We start from the raw sequence: 17,831 nt of genomic DNA on the forward strand, positions 1-17,831 counted from the left end.
AGTAACTGTTACACATGATGGAGCCCTGCTTTCCTGGGGATGGCTGAACACCTGGGAAGTGGGGACTGAATTCCTTGGTTTGCTTTGCTTGTGCACACGGCTTTTGCTTTATTAAATTGTCTTTATCTCAACTGACCAGTTTTCTCACTTTTACTCTTCTGATTCTCTCCTCCATCCCACCATGGGGGAGCGAGCAAATGGCTGTGTGGGGCTTAGCTGCTGGCTGGGGTTAAACCATGACATTCAGGCAGTTCACTAGTGGTGTACCTACTACAGGTGTCCATCTGGGGCCAAAACTATTTAAACTCTTCATTAATGACCAGGATGATGGGACAGAGTGCACCCTCAGCCAGTCTGCAGATGACACACCTGCTGATTGTGCTGCCATTCAGAGGGACTTTGACACAGTGGAGATATGGGCTGACACAAATCCCATCAAGTTCAACAAAGGAAAATGCAAAATCCTCCACCTGGGGAGGAATAATCCCATGCACCAGTACAGGCTGGGGGACAACTAGCTGCAAAGTGGCTTTGCAGAAGACAGCCTGGGATCCTGGTGGACTACGAGTTGAACATGAGCCAGCAACATGCCCTTGCAGCAAAGCTGGCCAAAAACATCTCTGGCTGCGTTAGGAAGAGCATCACCATCAGATCAGGGAGATGATCCTTCCCAGACTGAATGCTGCTCCAAGGACTGTTTCATTTTAAATTGAGTAGTAGATAAAATAGAGAAGCTTTCCAGGAAGCCAGGACTGAAATCAGGAGGTTTCCAGCACAGAGTGCATCAGCCTGAGTAATTCAAATTAATATCAATACACAACCAACTGGAAAGCAAGGTAATACATTGCAGAGTGCTAGACAAACATGCCTGTAGGCAAAACACAAGTTCCAGCCATGCTACTGGAATACCTCACCGAGAAATACACTTGATGACAAGTAACACCCTACTAGAAGCAGCTCATCAGAGAGTAAAAGACCCAAGATTAAAGCTTCTTAAGACTGAGATGGATACTGCAGTGCACTGTTTGGCTTGAAACACAACAGTGACTTTAACGTGGATAGATTCAGCATCTCTGCAGGAAGAAACAAACTCCACCACTGTTGGGTTTCACTTCAAAAAAGCTAAATGCAAAAAAATGAGGATACCTAGTAAAAATACTGTGGGGTTGGGGGGTATCCACAACGATTTGATACAAATTAAAATTACTATATTGAAGCATACCATTCACCAAAAACATTTCCAGAAAACCACAAAGATAGCTGAGCCTGACAGCAGGCAAATAGGTGCCAAGAAGAAAAAAAGAAAAGAAAAAACAGGGGAAAAAAATCAGCTTTCTGAAAGAAATCCCTAGCCAAGTAAGATGATTAGGAAAGGTCAAATCCTGACAGGTTCTTTGAGAAAAATCTGCAAAACGCACAGGAACAACCATGTTTCTTCTCAAAGACAGCAGAAGCAGGCAGTTTCCAACAGGCTGTAAGCAATCTATGTATTAAGAACGTTCAAAATAAGGCAATAGCAAGAAAAACTAAATGCATTTTCCTACATTGAGGTTCACCAGGAAGGATCTTGGAGAGCTCATGGAGACACATGGGGGAAATCTCAACCTCATTAACAGCTTCTGCTTATAAATGAACAAAAGGAAGAACAATGAGTCACCAGGGCCAGATATCTCCCAAGAGCTCTAACAGATGAAACTGCTTTTCTAGTTCATGTGTAAAGCTTCGCCTGAACTATCAGAACAAAAACATGGCTGTGATGCCAATTCTTAAGAAGGGGTCCAGACCAGGCCCAGGAAACCGTCTGTTGGTAAGTCTGCTGGCCAGGCTGAGCAAACCAACAGAAATTATAATAGCTAATATTAACCTGCGTGTCCATTAGTTTTTATGTTAGTGAAGAAAGAGCATAGCTTTTGTATGGGAGAGAGGGTAACTTACTTATCTGTGCAAAGGTGCCACTAAGCATCTGAACAATACGGGCAGATACTCCTTTGGTGCATGTTTGGAAACCCATGTAAATTACTCAGAGTAAGGCTCCTCGAGGGCTCTTCAGATAACTAAACTGGCATGAGAAAAGAGGCATGGTCTTCCCATTTAAAAGGCAGGAATAAAAGGTAATAATAATTAGTCAATTCTCAACACAAAAAAAAAATTGCCATTGAGATAACCTGCCCTGGCTTCCTTCCAGACTGTTGTCCCCTTCACCGCCTGGCTGTTTTCAGTATTTGTTTCTCTGTCCAAAATACATTGGGAGTCCTCAAGATAGAAGTATGTCACAGGAGCTTAAGACAGTGCAACTTATCAAACCAACATGGTACTATAATAAAGCATTGCATCCCATGAACTCATGTGTCACAAAATGGTGATTCATACTTGTCCAACTTACAAGATGAAAATAAAGCATGAAAAGATCTACAGTAGCATCCTGGGGAAAAACCATCTCAATGATCCAAGGTCAAACTCTCAGCTCTACACCGTGAGCACCAAATGGAAGTGTTAAAGCAAAGCCCTTTGTGTAACTGTTACAAAAATATTCTGTGCAGCCAGTCATGGTTAGGATGATAACAAACCAAATCTGCTGACTGCGTGCAACTTACTGCAGCAGATCATAAGGATGGTCTTGCTCAGTACATCTGCAATGCAGCAGAATGACTACATCTTTCAGTAGTAGCTGAATATCGTGATGTTTCTCTGTACTCTAGTCTTACACTTTTCAAAGCGATTTATAGCATCTGCTCACAACCAAACATATGCTGCTTTCTTTATGAGCCCCAATTTCTAGAAATAAACAGCTCTCTTGGGAAGAATCAGTATAGCCAGAACCATGGCCAGCCTGCTTAGCAGGCAAGTCTTGGGATACTGCTTCCTGCATGTTTTCACAAATGCGATGAAAGAGGGTTCTCGGAGTGAAAGCAAAGCAGCTGGCTGCTGCATATCTGGAAGCTGGGTCCCTCCAGGACATTCATATTTGAGGAAATTAACATTTTTATAATGCATGAGGTACAATGCTCAGTTCAGGTATTTTTGTAAGTCAATTACTTTGAAAAAAATCTACGTGGGGAAAAACATAATTTTAAGAGACCAGGACACTATCCTGTCCAAGCAGACACTTTTGCCTGCTTCTGACTCTAAAAGTTGTGCTTGTTTGGTTTTGGTTTTTTTTTTAGGGGGAGTGGTTTTATTTTGTTTTGGTATTTTATACTAAAGTTGGGCTTGTGAAATCACAGTTCAGTTACTCACTAAAGGGCCAGGACAGCTCTCTAGGGTAGCAGCACAGCAGACTGACAGCACAAAAAGAGGCAAGTCTTAAAACACATTGCTCCCTTGTTCCCTGCAGTTCAGAGCTACTTCGTTCTCCATCTTTAGCAGAATTCATCTGGGCCAGGTATTTTATGCTAAGGCCCTAAGTGTATCATTCAGTATCTTTTTTAACATTTTTTCCTATTTTTCAAAGCCAAGCTCTTCTGCCTTCCACTGCATGAGATACTCTCTCTTTCTGCTGAAATTAATTACTTCTGTCTACAATCTACATATTGAATTCTTTAAGAGAGCTACCATAGAGCTGCAGCAAAGCAAGGAAACTAATTATTTGAATTGGCTTCTTTTAATACAAAGCCATTCTGTGTGGGCTGAGCTGAAAAATTAATGTGTTCTCTACCTTTCTCACAAAAGCAAAACCCAGAGTCAGCTTCTATCAGTCACCCCAGAACTGTAATTAAAGAATCCAAATTGTTGTGCCCACACTCTGGTTGCCTTCCTCTTTTGTTCTTGTGCATGAAAACCCCTTGAACAAGAGACAGTTTCTACTGACTCTGCTCAGCACTCCAGTATGATGTGAAAGTGAGAAGATGCCCCGAGTAATGCAATTAAATGATAAAAATCTACTTGAAATAGTTCAAATACTCTATGTAACAGGAGCAACAGCAAAAACAAAACCAAGGCCTGAAGTCCTTCATTAAAATAATGATTACAATTAGTTAAGCAGATCCAGTTCCCAAGGAAGAAATGCTTCAGAGAAAAATTTACCATTTTTTTAGTATCTCCAGTTCTGAGAGAGAGGCACATTTAAAGTTTTGGTCTCTAAATATGCAGAAGTTTTGTTAATTAACCTACCGTATTCACCTTCCCAAATCTGAAATTTCATTCCACCTCCATCCAAATTTTGAAAACAATTCCTTTTTGGTTGAAAGTTGAAAAAGCAACAGTGCACACTTACTGCCCAGATTGGAAGTCCTTCTCATTCACCACAGCACAGTTGGTTAATGACAGTTCATCGGTGGGACATCTTGCTGCTTGCATAGACTACGAGAAAGACAGAAAGGAAAAAACTGTCAAATAAAATTCTATTTTTCCTTTACTAAGCCAAGCCTCAAAGCTTCTGTAAATCCATAAAACACAAAATAGGTCTCATGAGTACTGACATACTCTGAGACCATAGTCCACTGGCATTGACAAGCTCCTCCCCCTCTTCAGGGTTTCTCCAAACACTTCTATGTGTCACAGATATTTGTATCCAAAAGCTCTGCATTTTGTGAGTATAGTACGCCTTATATTTTCTACCATACCTACGAAAAATACTTAACAATTACCTAGGAAAAAGCTTGCAAGGCAAATGCTCTTAACTCGCTAGTGAACCCTGGTGTTCATGCAACTTCACTGAACCCCTCCACAAGCCAGCAGGTAGCAAAGCATTCACTGGAAGGCATTTCTTGCCAAGTAACAAGACAGTGGGACATTTTGAAAGCTGGTAAGGCAAAGCAGCCTAGAGACAGACCAGCTCCATTACAACCCTGGGTGACCGTTATGTCGTAATGCTGTGCTGGGTTGCCCACTGTGTGCAGAAAAGGGGCCGGAATAGAGATGTTACCTTTCTTCTTCCCTGACATTACTCAGAACACTGAAATTGGACCACATCCATTCTGGATATACCTACTTTAAACACCACAGTACAGGGCAGCACTGAAAGTCCACAGGAAGGTTTAATTCTCAGCCAGTTGCTATCCAACCCCACAGAATCTCTCTATAAAACTTCTCAAAAGAAATATCATGATGCAAATATTTCCTACTCTATAGGAAACATCACAGATCAGTACCGAACAGAAGAAAAGTAAGTTAAACAGTCAGTTCCAGCCTATCATTATTAAAAAAATTACTGCAACAAATTTTATAGGGGTGTCCTACCCCCCTCTTTTTTTTTTTCCTAAAGTCAAAGGAGCAATCCTATTTCAAGTCTCAAGAGTATCTGTTCAATTTTTTTCCCCTCCATCATTACTCAGGAATCAGCAGCTAAAATAACCAAATACTTTCACTCTCAGCCCAGGCTGCCCCATCCCATTACAAGGCAGTATATAGCATATAGGGGGAGTGCAGCAGAGGAACATCAGCCCCATCCTACATCCCTAACCCCATTTGCTTCTGCAGAATGATTCCACAAAACAATGGTTGAAAGATGAAAATTGGGTTCAAAATGCCTCTAGAAGTGGAGAAAAGCATGGAAAAAGCAAGATGTTTCTATCATTAGCTATAGACTGAAAAAATTTAATTTGGAGAAAAGCTAAACTTGACCCCCCCCTGATGTTATTTTTAGAATCAAAGCACAACTATTTTCTTTGTCAGATACAAATTTGCAGGCAGTGCAACAGAAACTATTTGTCAGTGTCAACCTACTGCTAAAAGCAATTCAGAATGGATTTTATCTTAAGACGCCCTTAAATCCCAGCAACAAGAGAAGGAAATGCACTGATCCTAACGCACACATCCAGATAATTTCCCAAGAGTTAACAGCCTGCTCAACCTTTCTCCCCCTACCCCTCTGGGCCATTTGAGAAAAGAATCAGAGAAAATTCATCTCCATGTGGACTGAAGCAAGCCTGCTCTATAGCTCAAATCAACTTTTTATGTTGTAATGTAATTCTTCTAGAGTACTTGCTATTTAGAAAAGGACTAATTCATTATTTTTACTGACTAATGCTCAATTGCCCTTGACATGTGACAACAGAAAAGGATTCCATTTGCAGCTTTGAAACAGATTTATCTACCTGAATCTGAAGCATAATAAGAGACTCAATTAAATATTCTTGTAATAAAAAATATATGACCATCAGTGGACTTCTGAAATACACAACCTGCCTGTTAAGGCTCACCATCTTTGGGTACTTTACACGAAAAAGCATTCACCATTTTATCATTTCTCCTTCCATTTGCAAAGGGACTATTTTGTGAAGGGCATGCCCTGATAAAACGCATTAAGTAGGATATTTCTGGAGAAAACTGAACACAGAGCTCATGGATTAAACCTTTTTAGAGCACTAGTCCTCAACTGCATTTTTAATCCTTACTGACAAACTGCTTCCTACATGTCAACAGCAAGTGCCTGGCAAATTTGCCATTCTTCTGTGTTATTCCTGTCTGCATTTGGGAACGTGCAAGCCTCACTTTAAGGAAATGCATAAATATAAAGGAACTATTTCAAATCCAGCATCAAGTGCTCCTTTTGCAAGCTCCACAATATGATAGATGCGTGGCAAAGCATCCTTGGGTATCTGACACGTGAAATAACGTAGCTACTTCTGCAGCAGTATCAGCACTGGCTGTGCTAGCCATCCCATAGTCCGGCGCATTCTCCTTCTGGGGTGTTTGGCAGAAGCCCATTTCTCCCTTGGCAATGATAAACATTTCAGACAGCATCTATAACCTACACTAGACTCCCAGCTCGCTCGCTCTCTATATGCCATCCTCAAGCTCCAAGATTCTGTAGAACTTCGATACATTATCAATATACACAAGTGTTTTTAGCATAATACAGCTCATGCAAGAAACAGGTGTCAGTGGACGCAGGTTTTCATGAGCATACAAGGGACAGTCTGAGGAAATCTGGTCACGTAAGAGATTATGATTAAACTGGAAAGCACCCAGTGAGGAAGCTGGAACACACCGTTCTAGTGAATTGCAGGGTCTTCCTCCTACCTCTCCTCTCCTCACCCCAGAACTACTGCTCACAGGGATTCTTGTCTGTCTCTCAAGCAATTGAGCTGCCGCAGCAAGGACGCAGGCATTGGCTGCTCCTGAATTTTTCCAGCATAAATGCAGTAGTCCAGAGCTGTAACATGAGCCACCAGAGCCTGGAGGGCTGTGACATGCTGGCGGTAGTACTGTCAAGGAACACTTTAAGCTCGTTTTGGATTCCAGCTTCCCAGGACATCAGCACAAGGACTCCCCGAACCCTGCACCCTCTCCCCTCTCTGCTATCCAACACTCTTATTGCCTGCACTTGCACACCACACATCAGGGAACAGAGGAAGCAAAATCCTTAGCAGTATTTCTAAGAAATCTTCAAGTATATTTACACAAGCTAATTTTAAGCTAACTAGTAGGTTACTGCTAGCAACTAGGTAAGGCAACATAAAGCTCAGCTCTAGCAAACCACTAGAGCAGATCTTGCAGCTGACAGTGAATGCCATCTGCTGCAGTTACACTGCTGTCAATACTAATTTGAAGGTGACACATATACATTGTCACAGGTTGCAGTTACACCTGTGTCCACAGTACAGATATTTTAGGCTTAAAGTAGCAAAAAGAGTCTTCCCTGCCTCCAGTTATTGTTCTGGTTTATGCAAGGAGACTCCCAAGACCAGTGAAGTTCTAGGGAGGTGACTCCACATCTGAGACAGTGCCTTCATTCTAAAGAATCCTCAGGTAGAAGCAGCATTCATCATCGGTCATGCAGTATCCGCTATTAAATCCATGTCTACACAGGGGTCTACTGCAATATTCCTTCTGTTTACCAAGAGAAAAATGAGACCACATAATGCATTGATAAATCTCACACTGAAAGACAAATGTGAAGGACCTTACCTTTGGATTTATGACAAAGCAGTAATGTTGCCTCTACTCCTCTGCTACTGAGCTGATGCTAACCATGAAAATACAGCGCCAGGAGGCTCAATGATGCTGACATATTTTACTTCTACAAAGTAAAAGTTGCTTCAAAGAACAAACAACTTCATAACAGAAACAACCACCATAACATCTGATCTTTCAGAGATTTTTGTTTCAAAGTTGCATGGATTCCAGTTTTCCTCTACAAAAATATGAAACTGAGTTCTTCTTGCATTTTAGGAGAGCTCAGCCCAGAAAGCAATCCTAAGTTATTCGGATATTTTCATACATACATAAACCACACCTTTTCTCCTTCTGAATTTCAAAACAAGCATCTGAAGCAAAAGAAAACAGTGCTGGTTTAAAACATGACTAGGGAAAAGAAAGAATAATAAAATCTCTGGAATATTACACATGGTAGACTATATTACATCGTTGCGTGGGCGAGCACATAGTACAAAGATATGGTTAATATTTGTGAATTGTTACGGCTGATGATAGAGGAAGCTAAAGAAAACATGTTTCCCATTACTCGGACCCCACAGGAGATAAGCTGGTGGTACATAATAGAAGTGCACTACTACCTGTCAGTTGCTAGTGAAGAGTGAAAACATTAAATGCCAGGGCAGAGATGTTCTTCATTGGAAACAGCTTAACTCGTTTAATTTCCTAATCCTACACACGAGATTATGAAACAGCTTCTAAAGCTGAGGCAGGTTTTGTTCTGTGCACTGTTTCTACATGGTTTGTGTAAGACAAATATTGTTAAAGTGTTATATGTTAAAAAATGTATTTTGTGTAAAACATACAGACATAGATATACATGCATATATGTATATGCATATCTACATATATATAATTTCTGTTATGCAGATGTTGGCAGGCAAGTGTTAAGAAACATGACAACTCTGAGTACTAGACATTTAGGTTTCCTCTGTAGAGCTCACTGCCAGCTGCATAGAAATGGGGATCCCCACTCCAAAAAGCATCTAAGCTCTACTATCACAGCTGTTAGGCATCAAAGTACTTCTAAGCTCAGAGCTTCATCACCCAAAGAGGGTGACAAAGAACCTGTGCAGGAGTTATTCTCGGGAAGGAAGTTTAGTCCACATTTACTAGGGATCGAGCAGATGTGTGCCTGCCTCGTGGCTGTGTGGCAGCATGGCTGACTCAAAGGTGTTCAAACACTCATTCACCACTGAAAGTCTGCAAATAAAATTAAGTTTGAATACTGAAAGGAAGAATTAGGATATTAAAGGAGCTGTGAAGATAAACAGGGAACTGAGATGATGATCTGTAGACCCTATGTTATCCAGGACTATGCTCCTGCTGGAAAGCAGAGATGCACAAAGCGTTGCCCAATACAGCCTATATCTAAAGATCTAACGGACCAAGTGACAACAGGATCTGAGATGAACTTTAAAACTGCAAGCATCAGGAGCCTGCTGCACACAGATGACAAACACCAGCACTAGCACACAGAAAGATGAGCTGCAACAGAGCTGGGTCAGCAATAGCCTGGGAGAAGGAGACAAATCAAGCTCTCCCAGCACAGGAAACCCTGAAAAAAATTATGGCTACTTTCTCTCTACATACGCACATACACCATGGAGCTGAATTAACAGGGAGGAAAAACAAGTCTACATTAAAGGACAGAAGAAACTGGTATAAAACGATAGCTACACTATCACAGCTAATGAGTAGCAGTTTAGAAAGGGTTCCTAACCAGTAGAGGAAGCCAGCACTGTAATAGCCGATAATGGGAAATAGTAAAGAAAAAAGGAAAACTCCTTTAAAGAAGGCATTCAGTAATATATATGAAAGGAATGTCAACATGATGCCTACAACAGGCACCAGACTCAGCAACAGGAGATGTACTAAATGCTGTGTTTCTAAAATAAAAAAAAAATAAAAAATAATAAGTTACTAGTTTGCAGAAGGTTTTTCTGGACATCTCAAAAAAAACACAAAACCTTGAATAAAGCTTCCAGAGTTCTGCAGCTACGAGAAGAGATCAAACACCTACAAATAACTTGGCTTGGCAAGACAGGTTTCCTTTCCAGATCTACAATCACTTAGAGAGAGCCCTGCTGTGCCTGGCAGGTTAAGCACACTGTCCCCCGGGACAAGCAGCCCTGACTGGCTGCTCAGGACCAGTTTTTCCATCTGCTCCATTTGACCTCTAGTTCACTTTGCTGGAAGCTTTTATACTTGTCGGGAAGGATCTGCATTCTCTCTTGATAACAAGCTCATAAATACCAATTTTCTTCTCCTATTAAGAGAAACACATTAGAAAAGCTAAAATCTCAGAATTAATGTTCAAATTTTTGTCAAAGCCGAGTAACTTTGAGCAAGCCAACACCAAGAGAGCCTCAATACAGACCCCAGACAAGAACGATGGATGAGGTGCAATCCTCCTTCCCACGCCCCCCAAACGTGACACTCCCACCAGTATGAATCACCTCCCTGTGCTGGCTCAGGCTGCCAAGGAGGCACGAAGGCAAACAGGGCTATGCTGCATACACACCAGCTACTGGCCGACACAGAAGTCAAAACAGCCTAAAATATGAGAGGGAAGAGTTCACATCACCACCTCCTGAATCACCCAGGGCTGGAAATGAAACAGGGAACGTTTTTCCCCACATTGTTTTGTGCCTGCGCCACTGGTAACTTTCTCTTTCTCATGCGATAACAGTTATCTACATAAGCAAAGAAGGTCAGCCCAATCCTCAGTGGGGGTTAGCAATACGGACACCAACTAGTCTTCACTGGCAGTTCTTTATATACAATATACACTTAACAAATTTTCCATTTTCTTTATCTAATAGCAGATGTGTGCTCCTCTCATGGGCCTGGGCAGTAATCTAGAAATTACTTCCGTCTTAGCACATGAAAGCCACTTTAATAGGACGGACGTGCCTATCTTAGCAATTAGAGGATATTGGTTTTTATGGTGGTGACTGCTGCTTACCCTTTGTTTGCAAAGTTTACAGCCAAATGAGTTCAGTTCTGCAACAGGAGCTTTGTAACTCCAACACTATCTCACCCAGTGCAGTTAAGATTTACATAGCTTTGGAAATTTGGCTGTATTATTTCCATTATTTTGCCACGTTATCAGAAATACAATTTACAGTTCCAAGACTGAAGGGTTTCTCTGATCTAAAAGAGCAGAAGAAACAAGCACACTAAAGAACTTCTACAAGCTACTAGTACTGTACAGCATCTATACTCTAATTAAACAGGTAGCTCAGTCCAAAGATGTCATTCTCCACACCAATTCTTTACAATACAATCAGTAAAATGATTTCAGAAAATACATCTATACCTGTGCTGCTGTGTCATATAACCAGGAAGCTGTTTCCTGACAGTTTAGCATGAACACCAACTCCACCTTCCAATTAAGCAATAACGACCTAGGATATGTGCATTTGTAATTAACACATCTATTTTTGGAGTGGATGTTGCCTCACGTTTCTTCTGTGAGCCAAGATGATCAACAATTTAATTACAGGGAATTGCTACTTGTTGTATTTCATCTAAACCTCTTTTAAAAGTGCTTAAAGGAACAAAACATCACACAATCATGTCTAAGATGTTAGCTTAGGATGCAAGTCACAGGATTTTGACACACTAGCTGTGAAGACACCTAATGGATGCAAATTTCTTTGCATTTATTTAGCAAAGTTACCCAATGGCAATAGGTACAAGGTTGAAAATATCCCCTTAGACTTGGAATTTGCCTTGAGAAAGCCTGCAATGCTGCTATCCCTGCATATTTGCAACTCATCCTACTGCTGATGGGCTGCATCTGGCACTCAACTTCTCCAGGACACTGACTAATGCACCAAACGCTACCCAATTATAATCAGTTTGTATTTAAGATGCCATACCTTGCAAGTATTTCTGTATTTTCTACAAAAAAAGCATGTAAGTTGATACAACTCTAGGGCATAAACTACTCCAGATATTTTGATAGAAGGTCATTGCTTTATTGCATCCCAGGAGACTAGAGAAACGTGTTAAATCTTTTTATGTTGCAAGTATTTGACCTTCCTGAGCTGAGCATCTGAGAGACATACACAGGTACGAGCATACCAGCGCAGCAGCAGGGCAGGAGAGTGCCTGAAGAACTATATATTCAGCCTTGATTTAACAAGCAGTAGTACTATCAGTTGGCTCAATGCAGAGTAATAGGATACTGTGTTGAAAGCTTTTTTATTAACTGGAGCAACTGTGTTCCTTGCTTGAATGTTTCTGTTCACAGATCTTCTTCAACACAACTCTCCAGTTCCTGGAGGTCAAAAAAAACTTCTGAAGATGGCCAATATGGAAATTTAGTCAAAAAACTCCAGTCTCTGCCATAGAACTTCCCTGATTTGAGACAGCATTCTGACATGCTGATGCGAATTACTGCATCATGTAGAGACCACAGTCTGAACCTTGTCCTTCAAAAAAATATTGCAGTGACTAAGATCATCGCTATCTGTCACACTGCTCAGGGGTCAGCTAGCACTCACTGTACCAGGTCTTCCTAAAGCTTGTCCTCTCTCACACTAGCAAGTGTACTTGGACAGTATCCACCAACTCCTGGATCAAAAAAAGATCAAAACATGACATAAGGACCTATATTTAAGGTTTGGGTTGGTTTTTTTTTGGGGGGGGGGGGCATCATACATTTTCATGGAAAGAAAGGAATCAATGAAAATTTTATTCCACTGAAAACCACGTCCTGCCCGGTGGGTAATTTAGCAAAATATAAGTACCACTATTTTCTAAGGACTGGTTTTCTGTGGACTCAAGCAGATCTCATTTTATGACAGAACCTCCTCCAAATTCATAGCTAGGGCATCCCTAAACCACAGGGTCTTCTCCTGAATGACCTCTGTGCTTGAAGGTATGGGACACAGAACAGAGGATAGGAAGAGAGATGATCTTGCTGTGTTATGGGGTGGGGGGGAAGTACTATTTAAGAAATTCACACTTGAAATGATCCTCAAAAGGATTCTTTGATTTTCACAAATTTTTCATACTAAGAAAAACTCTTAACAAAATTTAATCGTTCTGGCCTGTCCACAATAAGAAAAGAGGTGTGACATACCAGCTCCCCCCTGACTGGAGATGGAGAGGCAGTACTGACATCTCCCTACTGCGTTGTCTTTTTAGGTATAAGCTTTGGACACACTGCTTCTGCAACACTAAGCCAAGCAACAAATTAATCAAAGATGTCAAGGATCACATATCCCATGCCCACAAACATTCACATGGTCACGTTTGTTAGAATTTTATTCTAAATAATTTAGCATGGGTTTCTATAATGCAGAAGTCCTGTAAGAAGGATATAAGTCTATTTGTGATGATTCCACCACACAGGTACACAGCTGCAGAATTGATCTCAGAAAGAGAGATTCAGATTTAGTTTTCTCCCATTTCCCTAAAACACTGCTAAAAACCTATTTCATCATATTACATATTAGGAAACACTAAAAAAAGATAAGTGATGATAGAAGGATCAGTCCCACACTGCAAGAAGGAACTAAGTTGATTCACAAATGTTTCTTTAGTTGCCTGATAACACCTGCATCTATGAAGGCTGATTCCATATGTTAGCAGAAATCAGACTTTACAGCTTTAACCCATAAATGTAAAATCCAACCCTCATTATTTTGAAGTTTCTACCGAATTATCCGACCTAAAACTGCCCTGGGATTGACTGCAAGGAGTACAAGAGAGAATGCATTAGTCCAGCAATGTCTTCAGCACCATGAAACACCAAGGGATACAGTATGTCCTTCACCACTCTTCCCACTACTGCTACACTCTCTCAATGTGACAGTTGATTTCGACACATCAGGAATCTTCTGCTCAAGTCACAGGCTCTTCTAGAGGAGTTACGGCACAGTTCTGCAAGATAAACCAACATCTACTAGTACCTGAGCGAAACCAAAATAATCTCCAGCCCAATACAGATGTGAATCTCTTCTGAGAAGCAAACAGGCAAGTGTCTCCTATCAATGGGCTAATGGCAATACCACTCCAAATGAGTCCCAAATAGCAAATAAAGAAAAATTAAGATGTTATACCATTTATACCATATAAACCAGCCATCATTTCTAATCATCATGAACTGTTATACAAGTTGCAGCTATTACAAAACTTTAATATTCCTTAAAGAAAAAGACACCAGCCTCTTTGATAGGGGATCATCACCAACATCCATGCTACCATATCAACATTCAGCACACATGATTTCCTCTTTGAAGAAAGCCAGGCCTCCTGTCAGCTTGCAAGAGTAAAGCTGCAGCCACATAGACCTGTTTCATTTCCTATACCATTTCTCTGTATAGCTCTCCAGTATTCTACAGCACAACCAGAAACGCAGCTCATTCTGGATCAACAGCTTGACACTGGCTGGAACAAGGCAGAGAAATCATCTGGCCTTTCTACATCCCTTTGAGAACTACTTCCTGAGGTTCAAATCAATTAGCTACAGACAGCACCAGCTAACTTCCAGAGGTCCACTACAGACAGAACCAGTTAACTTCCAGGAGTCCAGTCTTGGTACAAGGGATCCATAACCAACTACGGATGCAGCTAGACAGCTTTATGCCATTTCCTCTTCTGTAGCAGATGCTGGCTGATGTCTTGGAAAGACTAAGTGCTCTGTTTGCATGCCTAATGATTACCATGCAGAGAGAGATACAGAATAAATTATAACAGAAACAGCCATTATTTCTAATCACCATAAACTATTTTTCCTGTAAACTTCAATCACCGTTAATCACTGTCTCTTCCTTGCAATTGAGGAAACCCAGTGCAATTAAGGGGGTAGAGTAATATACCTGCAACAGCACTAGGCAATTAATAAGATTTGGCTTATCAATTGTCTAAATTATTTAAAATGTTACTAGAAGTTTAAAGATTTTGTCTCTCTTTTACAACAGGAAAGCCGTTCATTTCTCCTTGTAAAAGTATACATACACAAATCAAATCACATGAGTCTAATAAAAGAGACTAAGCTCTAAATTGCATTGCAGGACATTTTTTCAGGTCAGAAGTAGTCACTGAAGCTTTCTCTACCCATTCTCCAGGTTTAAGCACCTTTTAAAAATGCTGACAACAGAATAGTATCAGTGTTCCAGTATCAGACTCACCTGTTGTACCTAGAGATATCACACACCTCCACCCTCCTACCTACTATTCCTTATTTATACAGACAAGGATCACAATAGCTCCAATGTCACATCCGAAATGTACGCTGTTGCTTGCTCACCCCGACCTCTGCATCCTTTTCAGAGCTGCTGCTATCCCACGTGCAAGCTGGAGGGAGCAGGCAACTCATTTGTTAATTTACATTAACAGCATTCAACACGCTCCAAGACTGGATCAAGCTCAGAAAGTGGTATTAAACACCTTGCTTAAGAACTCTCTTTACAGCATTAAATAATCTCATAATTCTGCAACTATATTTGTAGATAAATCATGAAAACACTGAATAGTAAGAAGCTTCCTGGTAACCCAAGGAAAGCATCACCCACTCGAATTGTCAGATTAGGAGACAATTAAGCACCAATCTTTCTCTTAAATTTGCATAAATCCCTCCTTTCCTCCACCAGGTTTCCAAGGTGGCCAAATAAAGGCACATTTTTTCAGGTGTTTAGTAGCACAAAACCTCACAGCAGCAGGAAAACGTTGGGTCTGATCTCTGTCCTTCCTCCCCACATCCCCAGTTACCACCTCCAGCACTCAGACCATTCACTGAGCCTTTCCAGCACAGGAGGACAACTCAAAACTAACTCAAAATACATAGATAGTTTTCTTTGTCAACTTAGCATGCTGAAAAGGCTCAGGGAAGCAACTGAGCAGGGGGTAAGACAAGACCACTGTAGCCATATTGGTTTAGGCTACGAGGAGTCTCAGAACAATGTTCATTATGGCTAAAATGATTGTACCACTGATAAAAGCATGGGCTCCTGTTTCCAGAAACAGAAAGCTGAAAAAAAAAAAGTAGTCAAAACACACCAATTTCTCCTGGGTTAGCTGCAAAGGGTGAATGAAGAAAAAAGTGCAAGGAAGCGAGACCATGTATCTGGAGCAGGGACAGAAGAAAAGCTCTTAACAAGAAAGAAACCGCATAACATGCGATTTTTTTTCTAAATTAATCAGCAGCAATTTAAAGGTGGCACTTGAGTAGATCTGCTCACCTGTGATGCACAGCTTATCACCGGGCCAAATTTCTCACCACTGCTCTAACTAACCTCCATTGCTCTGCATCACACCACTGCACCATCTGTCGTTGTATCCATCAGACAAACCATAATACAAAAACCTGAGAAAACCTATTCCCCAAGATCTCAATCACTGAATTGTTTGGCCAAGACAGAAGATTTCAGCCTTAAGCACACATTAATGAAAAATGTGACTTTCACAAGCTGATATCCAGCAAAGCATGACTGAGCTCACAGCAAAGAGAACAGCAATCTTAACCGCATCTTGTGGCACTTGGAGATGGACACCTGAACACAGAAGGGATATACAGGGCACTGCAAAAACTGATTTGAGAGACAAGACTGTTACTTCACATTTTAAGACCTTTTTGGCCACTTGCTGATGTTATCTAAGAGTCACCGATAAGGGATTTTTTTTTTTTAAACAAATACAGAATAAAACCACTGCACAACCCTTAAAGTGTGTTTTAACACAACACCATTTAGACCCACATCACAGGATGATGCTTGGCTGGTGCCCACAGGGCAGAGGAGTCTCTAGGGCCTCAAAGAACCCTACACCCATAGGTGCCTGCCCTATATCCCACAGCACTGAGGGGTCACCAGGGCCTCAGTCCCCCCTTAGGGGACTCTAAAATGCTGCCACACACCCCATGGAGACAGGGGTCACCTCAGCCTCATGGAGGCCCCTCAGGGGATCCCACAATCCTGCCCCACATCCCACAGCACCAAGGGGTCACCCCACTCTCACAGCATCCTTAGAGGCCCCTCTACACAACGTGCTTAGAGGACCCTGCCCCACAAGTCACAGGGAGAGGGGTCACTACAGCCTCACAGCACCCCTAGGGCAGCCTAAAATCCTGCCCTGTTCCCCATAGGGCCTGAGGGCTGCTGCAGCCTCACAGTACCCTTACGAAACCCTAAATCCTGACAGCAGCACTAGAGGATCACTAGGACTTCATAGCACTCTTAGGGGACCCCACAATCCTGCCCCACACCCCACAGGGAGAGGGGTCACCCCAGCCTCATGGTGCTCCTGAGGAAGCCCTAGAGGCTCACCCCACAGCACTGAGGGGTCACCACAGCCTCACAGCATCCCTAGGACACCCTAAAATCCTGCCCTGCATCCCACAGGGCCACCGCAACCTCACAGCACCCTTAGGAAACCCTAAATCCTGCCTCACACCCACAGGGAGGGTGGTCACCCTGGCCTCACAGTGCTCCTGAGGGAACCCCACAGTCCTGTCCCACACCCCACATCACCAAGGGGCCACCTCTGCCTCACGGCACCCCTGGGGGACCCTACTGTTCTGCCCCACAGGGAGAGGGGCCACACAGCGCCCTCAGGGCCCCCCACACCACTGGTGGGGTCACCACGGCCTCACAGCACACTCAGGAGACCCCACACACCCCCAGGACTGAACGACCACCCCGGCAGCGGGGCTGCGAGAAGCCACCGAACTACCCCGGCGCCCAGCGAGGAGCAGAAGCGGAGAGGGGTAGCGGGGAAAGAGGTAGCGGAAGGAGGAAGCGGGGGGTGGCTAGCGGCGAGGGCGGGAAGGGTCCGTCCCTGTTCCCCCCCACCGCCACTTACCCGCCCCGCCATCTTGCCGCTGCGCCCAGCCCGCAGCGCCGCGCCGCCTGCCAGCCGCGCCGCAGCGACGTTCCCGCCCCGCAGCCGCCAGGGGGCGGCGCAGCGCAGGCGCCACGGCCGGGCTGGGCGGGTCCCTG

The 17,831-nt window shown here is 42.6% G+C and overlaps 1 protein-coding gene across 2 annotated transcripts in view; it reads right to left on the reverse strand.

Annotated features, from left to right (window-relative positions):
• The window catches only part of NSF (N-ethylmaleimide sensitive factor, vesicle fusing ATPase), an 81,977-nt gene extending 64,191 nt beyond the window's left edge, over nucleotides 1-17,786 (reverse strand). For both annotated transcript variants that reach the window (XM_075036146.1, XM_075036147.1), the window contains exons 1-2: nucleotides 17,695-17,786; nucleotides 4,214-4,299 (exon numbers count right to left, since the gene is read on the reverse strand). In XM_075036146.1, the coding sequence (XP_074892247.1) occupies nucleotides 4,214-4,299; nucleotides 17,695-17,706 (98 nt within the window). In that variant the 5' untranslated portion in view covers nucleotides 17,707-17,786. The remainder of the gene's footprint in view (nucleotides 1-4,213; nucleotides 4,300-17,694) is intronic.
• Nucleotides 17,787-17,831: the final 45 nt, after the last annotated feature.

Source organism: Buteo buteo, chromosome 9 (assembly GCF_964188355.1).
Source record: "Buteo buteo chromosome 9, bButBut1.hap1.1, whole genome shotgun sequence".
In the NCBI taxonomy this organism is placed as follows: domain Eukaryota; kingdom Metazoa; phylum Chordata; class Aves; order Accipitriformes; family Accipitridae; genus Buteo; species Buteo buteo.